Genomic DNA, 10,000 nt, shown 5'->3' with positions numbered 1-10,000 from the left:
ATAATTTTCTTTGTGGCTAAAAAATTATATAGTTGTACCAGGCAGACAGTGTTCTTCTAAAGTTTTCAGTTGTTGGATTCTGTCTCCAGTTCCTTGTACATCATTGATTCCTTTTTTTTAACTAATCTGTAACCAATCGCCACTCACACTGATGACTTCATTTCCCTGTGCCTTTTCACAGTACTCTCTTGAGAGGAAGTACATAATTCTTTACAAGACCGAAAGTTTTTTCCTAACTGGATTGGAAGACTAGTGGCTTTCATCTTTTTCCAAAATCAGGTTCCTTTCCCATTAACTAAAAATAACTTTTGAAACAACTATTCCCACATTTCCAATAACTGAACTAATTCTTCCAGTGCATTGCAGTTTCTTACATTTCTTTACTAAGATTCTTTAGTTTGAATATCTGTTTGGCACTGTTATGTTTTGCTATTATAGTTATCAATGCACAGACCTCTAGGGTGAGGGATGGCAATGTGGACCATGCATAGCTGGATTTGTCAGTCCCAACCCAGGTATTTGATGCTTTATGAGGCATGCAGAGCCAAAGGGGCAAATTGCCATGTCAATGTCTTTTAGTTATGGGTACTATGAGATAGGTAAGTGGCGGTGGCGTAGTGGATAAGGTGGTGAGCGTAGGATCAGGCAGACGTCCATGCATAGATTCGAATCCCACCACATACCACCTTTAAAAACTATGCCATTTCCAGTGGTTTAAAATTTTGGGTAGGCATCCACGCTTAGATTCATATCCCACCACATATCGCTTTTAAAAATTATGTCATTTGTCCAGTGGTTTAAAGTTACCTACATGTCACCATGCTGCCCAAGTTCTAGGTGGTCACACCAAAGATGCACTTGGGTGGTGATATGGGCTCTAATATGGGTACCACTATAAATAAAATTGCCTGCACCACTAATGGGTAGAAGCTGAACATTGCTTCCTATAGATACTCTTCAAGTATACCTACAGGCACTATAGGCCATGGCAAGATGATAAAGATAAAATAAATTAAAATTTTAGAATAAAAAAAAAAATTATAACTTGGCATAGGTTGCCAAGCAAAATTCAGTTGTCTGGCAGAGATATAGATGGTTTATTAACATCATGTTTTACAATTAAATGCAAAACTTTAAAAAATTTTGAGGCTCACATCTCAGAACTGTTTTGGCAGATTTGCTCCTTTGACTCTATAAGCCTCATATATTCATATATATCTGGCTATTCATTATTCTTGCTGTTATCCATCACAACTGAGGCTCATTGTACTTTATACTTATGAAACAGAAATATCTAACATATCTTATCCTAGGGGAAAATGAATAATCCATACACCAATTTAACATCTTGCTTAACATGCAAAACATGCCTGAGCATATTGTTGCTTCTGTTCCTCTTATGACTACCAATGTTCACCACACCACTCACAGCCAGTTTGCCATTTACAACATTTTAGGTCACTCCCTTTTCCCACAATGTACCAGTCTGCCCTCAATAGATATGAAAAAAAAAAAGAAGTCTTAGTTTTGAAGTATATTCACTATAGGGGATGACCTACTCCACTCTAATAATTTGTCCAGTAGAAAAAAAACACTGATAAGTAATTTGATTCAATTTAATAAGGAAGTGGAGACTAAACTAACCTTACGGTGGACTAAACTTGTCAGTTATTCAAGGAAGGTTTTATAGATTGCTTGGTCATATGTCCCTTATGACTTTAAAAAAAAAAAGGACGTGGTAAATCTTTTTGAGCATTGAGTTTTTTTTAAGGAGACAAGAGACTGAAGGTGGTTGACAAAGCTGGTGGGTAGGCATAGTAGACTGAAATGCCCTGCTCTGCTCACTTGTGCATTGGAGAAATAAATAACTTTGCTCATTGAATCTTACCTCCTTATTATTGTCATTTTGAGTATGTATCTAGTTACACCAAACATTTGTCACAGCAGCATGCAGATTATTTTTTACTTTAACCTAACCTAATCTAAGAGTATATGCTCCATTAAGTCATTGCACATATTTTAGGATTGCTAAATTAAAGGAAATTTTCATTCTTTAGCTTATATTTGTTCATTTCAACCTACTTAAGTAAAACAGAAAGGTGAATTATGCTAAAAGATGCAACACCAGACCTTTCTCACATAATTCATGATCATTTGATCAGTCTGCCACCCTTTGACTCCCCTCTTTATATGTTGTCAGTTAGTTACTGTTCATCCTATTACAACCAATTTCCTGTGCTAGGATGGTAAAGGAAGACTGAAAGTATGCATTCCAATGAAAAAAAAAAAAAAATGGTATGACACATCCATGTCACCTTTCAAAATAGGTTAATTTAGTCATCTGTAAAATCTGTTAATCTTCCATATAATCTTGTCTGCAGACTGTTTTGCATTAAAAAGATAATTTTTGCTTGATTCCTATCCTCTTATATCCCTCTTATAATAAATATCTTATGGTTTTCCTATATTCTTGTCTTCAGTTACAAACATGTTGACTTCAGTAATTGTGTTTATTCCCTCCTGCTTCTCACCATCCACTCTTCACATTCACAGATCTGTTCTATGCATCTCGCTACAGCTCTCTCAAACAGCTGCCAATCTTGTTCCACAGAATCATTACTACTCTAGCTTTTTCTTTTTTTTCTCCACTGATTTGTTTTAGATCAGAGGTGCTTGCCAACCAACATTTCACTCCACTTTCAGTATCATTCACTCAGAAGTGAAAGGCATTTATCAGCATCACATGTTTTCCTCTGCAACTAACTGACCTTCAGATTCTTATGCACCAACAGATATTGCAATTTTTGTTCCTTCTTCACTTTCACCACAAGTCTCAATGAAATTCAATGAAATCTCCCATTCCAACAATTCAGCACGTAAGTGGTGCTCTTCTGGGTTCACCAACAAAGTCAACTCTTCACTCACTCTTTCACCGCACCTGACCTTCCCACTTAGTTGTGCCCATCTTCATTCCACAGAAATATATTTTTGCTTTATTGTAATTGTTTAGTAATACGATGCATATGATTTTTTTAAATTTCCTGTCTAATTCTGGTGCTGCTATCACTCTCAGGCACAAGTGCAGGAGCTTAAGAACATGTCTGCTGGAGTTGGGGGCCTTAAGCACTGCCTGCTGGATCCTGCTGTCAACCTTCTCTTTGAGAGGCTCAAACGAGATCTGGACTCTGCACGCGCCAAGATGGAGGAGACCCAGAGTGAACTGTCAGCCTGGAAGTTCACTCCCGATAGGTGTGCCCCCGTGCTTAGTTTATTCGGCCACACGCGCCTGCTCCCAATACCTTACTCTGGCAGCTCTCATAAACAAAACAGTGACTGTTTGTTCGATGTTGGGGTTAAACATTCCCTAATATCAGGTTAAGTACTCAAAAACAGTGACTGTTTTATCAGTCAAGGGACCAGATGGCCATGATATAAGATTTTAGCAGTTTTTTAGAAAGTTGACTCTTAGTTGTCGAACTTGGTATGTGCTCTCCTTTACATGACTGTTGTGATCAGTAGCCTTGTGCATTACATCGGGAATCGTGCTCGTTCAGTAGCGATCGAGGGATGGAACATTCATAATTTATGCACCCGTTATTCAGTGAATTTTAATGTGGGACTATTGCTACAAGGATACATAAAATTCTTATGACAGTGGCTGTTGGAATTGAGAGAGGGCTGAACCAGCTAGCTTGGCCCTCCTGATGCAGTAATGCAGTGACGTGCCATCATTTGGAACATTGTGAGACCATTGGCCATATACTCCCCAAATTGACAGAGTTGTGGATTTTGAAAATTCATGCTGGTGGGGCTGAGACTGGTTTTCAGACAATTGAAAGCAAGAATGTATGATATACATGGGCATTAGAAACACTTTTGGGTGGTAATACAAACAGACAGTCTTTGTGACCGGAGCTTGGTGTCTTGTGTTCATAATGGAGAAATGTGGGTGACAAGTTGGAAATGACCCAGGCCATACATTCTGTTGAACTTTTGCCATAAAACCAAAGACTTAATATAGGGCTCTTCATTCCAAGTATTCATCTAGTCCTCTCCCTAAAAAGTAAGTGGAAAGTTTTCTTTTTTTTTTTTATATTTATTTATTTATTTTTATTTATTTATTTATGTTGTGTGTACGTACAAGGAAGGGTATTTTCAGTACTAGCTTCATCTGATGTGCCTTGAGGTATTCACACAGTATATCAGTGGGATCCAGTGAAAACAATGTTGTCAATGGTCTGTGTAGAATTTATGGGAGACAGTGGATACAGTCCCTGAAGGCTATAAATTTTATTGGTGAAGTGGTCCACCTTGAAAGGATGGTATTTGAGTCACTGTTGAGAATATAACTTATCTTGCTCTACAAGGAAAGAGGTAGAAAACTGTAATATTTAGGAATTGGGTCTTCTTATTTTCACTTCAGCAAAGTGGTTACTAATGTGTTAGGTTTTACTTTGAAAGTTCCCTAAAATTTTGAGTTGTTTTCTAAGGTGAGTGTTAAAGCAAGATATTTTTTCAAATCTTCCGAGCATGATTAATGATTGTACTTCAACATATCGTGGTTTTGTGTGTGTGGGTAGAATTTGAGATATTCCTCAATGATTCATTGAAATATTTCTATCATTTACTTCCTCAGCCCATGACAGACTCATCTGTTATATTGGTACCAATCTTTAGTGCTTTGTTACATAAATATACAGTCAATCTTTTCCAGCAACCTGCAGATTCATCTTGAATTGTGAAGGGAATGTGTAATATTTCTTCCTCATACTTTGTCATAATAATGTTCATGTTTTATTTTATTCATATATTTATTTTCAGTTTGAAAAATGTTAGAAATCCAGTAGAAAACTTGATGTACTCATATCATGGTAACATTTTTCATGATTCTCACTCATTAAATTGTCTGCTTTTCCATCATAATGCTTTGGCTCATGTCTCGGTCACTTCATCAATTGCTTAGTTGTTTGATTTCTCTGGTGTTCTGAATTTTGTTTTCTCAATTCATTTGGTGTTTGTTGTTAACGATCACTCAACAGTCATGATAGGAATGGCTGAGGACTTCACAGGAAGGTAAGTTTTTATACCATATCCATTGTTCATTGTTTTGTTTGTACTTATTACTTGAAACACTGGTAAAGATTCATCATGAATCTTGTGTGATGTGGATATTCTAATGCTTTGTACTGATCTATAGACCTTTCCCTTCATAAGATCTATGAAAAGAAATCACCATAGTGATATTTACCTCATAGATATAGTGAGCAGAGTTTATTACTTTCATTTAATTTTCCTCTTTCATTTGCATGTTTTATTTTCCTTCATAAATATATTTATATATCTTTGAATTTGAGTCTCTCATTCTTTCATAGTCACTGGTTAGTTACTAGGAAATCTGTTCTATTTAGAGAAAATTAGACCCTTACTTCACATTTACACATAACTGAGTCTGAAAAGCTTGGTGTGCAGATTACAGTCCACTGAGTGCTATCAAAAGCTTAATTGTAGGGTTTGGGAATCCTCCTGCTGGTGATGCTGTAATTCCAATACCTCTCTCTCTCTCTCTCTCTCTCTCTCTCTCTCTCTCTCTCTCTCTCTCTCTCTCTCTCTCTCTCTCTCTCTCTCTCTCTCTCTCTCTCTCTCTCTCTCTCTCTCTCTCTCTCTCTCTCTCTCTCTCTCTCTCTCTCTCTCTCTCTCTCTCTCTCTCTCTATATATATATATATATATATATATATATATATATATATATATATATATATTATGAATTAGTGGTATGGTTAGAAGGATAATTTCAGAAAGCCTTTATTTAAATGGCTTTTTTGGAAGGATGGAAATTTTTGAGTTGAAAAAGTATTTCCCCAGTTACTCACTTGTAGGGATGTTAGCAGGGTGACCAGATAACCCATATACACAGGATTATCTTGTATTTAAAGCATTTGTCTTGCATCACATATCAACTCTTCCCAATATGGTTTTTGTCCTTTAGTTTCAAGGTTTTAAAATCTTCCCATGATAATTGAAGAAAACAATAACATCTGAGGGAAAACTGATATGAGCGGATCAGCCAGACTTTGTTAGCAAGTCTGCAAGGCCCACATGTGATATAATAGACACGATCATTTTATTGCAAGTGAAAATAAAAGTACAAGTCCTAGACCGCAATTGAGAGTGATTTTGTACAGTGAGCTTGTGATATTCACTTCATATACTCAGTTCATTGTCTTATACCTCTCTATTTTATGTGTTCCATCTCACAGTTTTCAAAATCTGGATGTTAACTCGTGTAAAGATATATAGGTGCATTTTGTAGTGCAGGATTACAACATATGTTATACATTATAGATAGCATCATAAGGACATTGTGGTTCAGGGACAAGACTGACTACAATTAAAAAAGAAAGGTAGGACACCTCAAGTCACTCAGTAGATAATTGGTGGGAGGGAAAGGAATGAGATTGATGACAGTACATTCTTGTACTTGCCATGTCTTACTCTTACAGACGAAGTGTGTGTGTGTGTGTGTGTGTGTGTGTGTGTGTGTGTGTGTGTGTGTGTGTGTGTGTGTGTGTGTGTGTGTGTGTGTGTGTATTTACCTAGTTGTATTTACCTAACTGTATATTACAAGGTTTGAGCTGGGCTTATAGTGACCTGTCTCCATACCTACTTTTATCCAAGTTTTCTTCAATTTGTCCACACTTTCTGCTGTTACAATCTCTTCACTTAAATCCATTCCAGATGTCCACCATCCTCTGGAAAATTGGATTTTTTTGATGTTCCTCAAACTCTGACTTTTATGATCTTAGAGTGTCCTCTCGTTCATCTATCTCCATCCTCTGTCAGTGATACCAGGTCTTGTCTATCTATGTTTTCCATGCAGTTTACTAACTTATACATTGTTATTAGATTTTTTTTTTTTTTTTTTTTTTTTTTTTTTAATGACATAATAAAAGAGCTGTACTTGTTCTTTCCCATCTTCATACCTATTGTTACTCCGTTCAGCTGTGAATTTATAGATATTTCTCCAGGTTTCTTTGCTCCTGTATAGAAATTTGTTTCCTTGTTTCCCTTGTATGTGTAATGTACAAGAAATTATCCATGTTTATGTAGTGCCATTACACGGATTATTTAGAATAACGTGATGTCAAGATGCTTTGCAAGTATGGCAAATTTCGAGTTACAAGATTCCATGAGATGTTTGCTTTGGCCGTCATATTTGTCATAACAGCTGATTGCTGAGGCACCTCACCTCCAGGACAATTAGTGATGCATGATAGATGTCGTTAGGAAGATCAGCGTATGCCATCTTGCTGTCAGTTAGATGCTGTTACTATAGCAATGACAATCCTTTGTTTATTCCAGCTGAGAGGTGCACAAAGGCATTTTATATAGGATTAGTGATGCAGGGACTGCAGGGTGCATACTGAGTCACTCTCTTAGACACAGTCCTTCTAGGAACAGATTAATCTGTTTTACATTGATTCCTATGGGAAAAATGGTTTTGGTTCATGAATATATATATATATATATATATATATATATATATATATATATATATATATATATATATATATATATATATATATATATAATTTAAGTTCAGTAATCATGTTCATGATGCAATTTTTTACATAATGCGATCCTTCAGGAATTGAACAGACTAAGTACACATACATAGATTTTTCATAATACATAGCAAGCAGTGGCAGATATTTAGAAAAAAAAATTTAGTAGCTGAAAATACATGTCGTGAAATTTTATATTTGGTGCTGCACTGCACTTCTATCATTTGACAATTATTGTTGCTCTAGCATTGTCTAGGTACAACTTAACTGGAAATCTGTCATATTTGAAAAAGATGGCCTTCATTTTGAGTTGTTTGGTAATGGAAATGGTGAAAAAAAAAGAAAAAAGAATAGAGAAGAGGTTAGTGAATATAAAGATCTCTTGACATCAGTGTTTTTCTCTTATGTACATCATACATATATGCCCAAAGGAAAATAGTTACAAATGTCTGCTTACAGAATTGTGGAATCAGTAAAGATTGTAAATACTTGCAGAATGGTTTTTGATAGGAAAGAAATGGAACTTTATATAAATGTAACAAAGATGGGAAAATGTGGGCAGATTCACATAAACATATGCATTGGGGGACTTTATGTGTTTATTAAGAGTAAATGAAGAAAAGGTTTAGGAGTAGTGAGATAAGGTGATTATAGAAACCAGTTAACAAGATACAGTGAGACAAAGATGATTATAGAAATCAGTTAATAAGATACAGGGTTTAACACGAGTTTCTGTGGAAATTGCCTTAGGTGAAAGCACAGGCTGTTCTAAGGGAAAATGTTCTATGCACTTAAGTGTTTATAGGTGTTCTCTAGCCATGGCATGAAATTCAAGTACAGTCAGGTGACATGGAATAGCAGGGCTCAGCAGATAACCAGGGTAGAGCAACACCATTTTTTTACACTCCACATTGATTTAACTTATGCTATGCAGTCTGAATGGTTTCATTATCATTGTTTTGGAAGCAAACTGTGTAGTCTGATTAACAATCAGCATATTTGCTGCTAGTCATTCCTTCTGACTCCCTGCCCAGGGTAGGAATGACTCCATGCAATTTATTTTATTTGTTGTTTATTACATCCACACTATCGTTATATTTATTGGTGATCAGTGCTGGTGTATTGTTGTCACTTGTCATGTTATGAGATTTTGTAAAGCTCCAAAAACATGTAGAAATCATGACTGAATTATTCACAATTTCAGGTCTCTTTTATGAATACCCAGCAGGAACGGCCATTATATCTGTTGAGAGACCACATATACTTTATTTCACAGCTAAACAAGGCCTCAAAATGCATATGTACATGTGCATAAAATATATCCAACTTAAAATAGCCTGTAGTTTTACCTCTGGCAGTATCTGCAGAAACTTTTGTATTACTTCCTATATTCAAAGATATACATGTGGGTGTTAAGGACCATGTGATCATTTTGTGGATTATGTGATAAAGTAATTCGCATGATAAACTTGATTTTAATGATCATATTGTTTGCTCTTTAGGAAAACATTATAAAGAGAAAACATACAAAAATATATGGAATAACAACTAGATTGGTGTGATGAGGCAGAAAAACTTGGCGACAGCTTCTAAGTTTTATTCAACACATAACCAAGCTATACCCCATACATGTAACAAAGATTCAAATATCATTGCACATATATCCAAATACATAAGAAATAACCCACAAAACGTAACATACGTTCTAATAGCATTAACCACATAGTATACAGAGGATCCTCGCAATTTGATGGGGTTAGGGCGGTTTTTCATTGGTCGAATCAGCATTTATTCGAATCAGGAAGCAATTTTTCCCAATAAGATACTTAAGAATTATGGGGGGATAGGGACCAACCTCCAACCTAAACCCCCCTAAACATCACTATAACCTCTAAAAACACTAATTTAGACTAAATCAGTACTATTAAAGACTTCATTTATATCTTAACTTTTTTTTTTATGAAACACATTAAGGTGCTGTACAGTACATTTTTGGAAATAAAAACACTTGCAGTGGTCTCACAGTACTTGTCCCTGTTCTTCCAAATTGTTGATACTGTTGATCGAGGGACATCCATTTGCACTGCAATGACACTGTGAGCTATACCTGCCTCTCACTTTCTTATAAGCTCAAGCTTATCTTTGAAAGGCAGGAAATTGTGCTTCTTGGGACTGGGGCTGGAGGTGGCTTTGCGTGGCATGGTCGAAGGAGCGTGAAGGCAGGAGGTGGAATGGTGGAGCATGGTCTGCCTGGACAATGGCTGGGTCGAGAGTGAGGCAAAAGGAAGTGACGCACAGAGTAGCATCAGTTTACACTTCCACCTGGCGGGCTGGTGGCGAATTTCGGGTGGCAGCGGATTTGACCAGGTGGGTGGCGCGTGAGATATGAATGTCAAATTGGCGAGTCAGTCGGTCGAACCTTGAGGATTGGGTATTA

The 10,000-nt window shown here is 36.4% G+C and overlaps 1 protein-coding gene across 1 annotated transcript in view; it reads left to right on the top strand.

The window, feature by feature from the left end:
* The window catches only part of LOC123514249 (pre-mRNA-splicing regulator WTAP-like), a 71,255-nt gene that overhangs the window by 43,030 nt on the left and 18,225 nt on the right, over positions 1-10,000 (top strand). The window contains exon 4 of the mRNA XM_045271993.1: positions 3,074-3,249. Within this exon, the coding sequence (XP_045127928.1) occupies positions 3,074-3,249 (176 nt within the window). The remainder of the gene's footprint in view (positions 1-3,073; positions 3,250-10,000) is intronic.

The sequence above is a fragment of the Portunus trituberculatus genome, chromosome 37 (genome assembly GCF_017591435.1).
Source record: "Portunus trituberculatus isolate SZX2019 chromosome 37, ASM1759143v1, whole genome shotgun sequence".
NCBI classification, from domain to species: domain Eukaryota; kingdom Metazoa; phylum Arthropoda; class Malacostraca; order Decapoda; family Portunidae; genus Portunus; species Portunus trituberculatus.
Note: the sequence above shows the minus strand (reverse complement) of the source record. Positions and strands in the feature narration are given on the sequence as shown.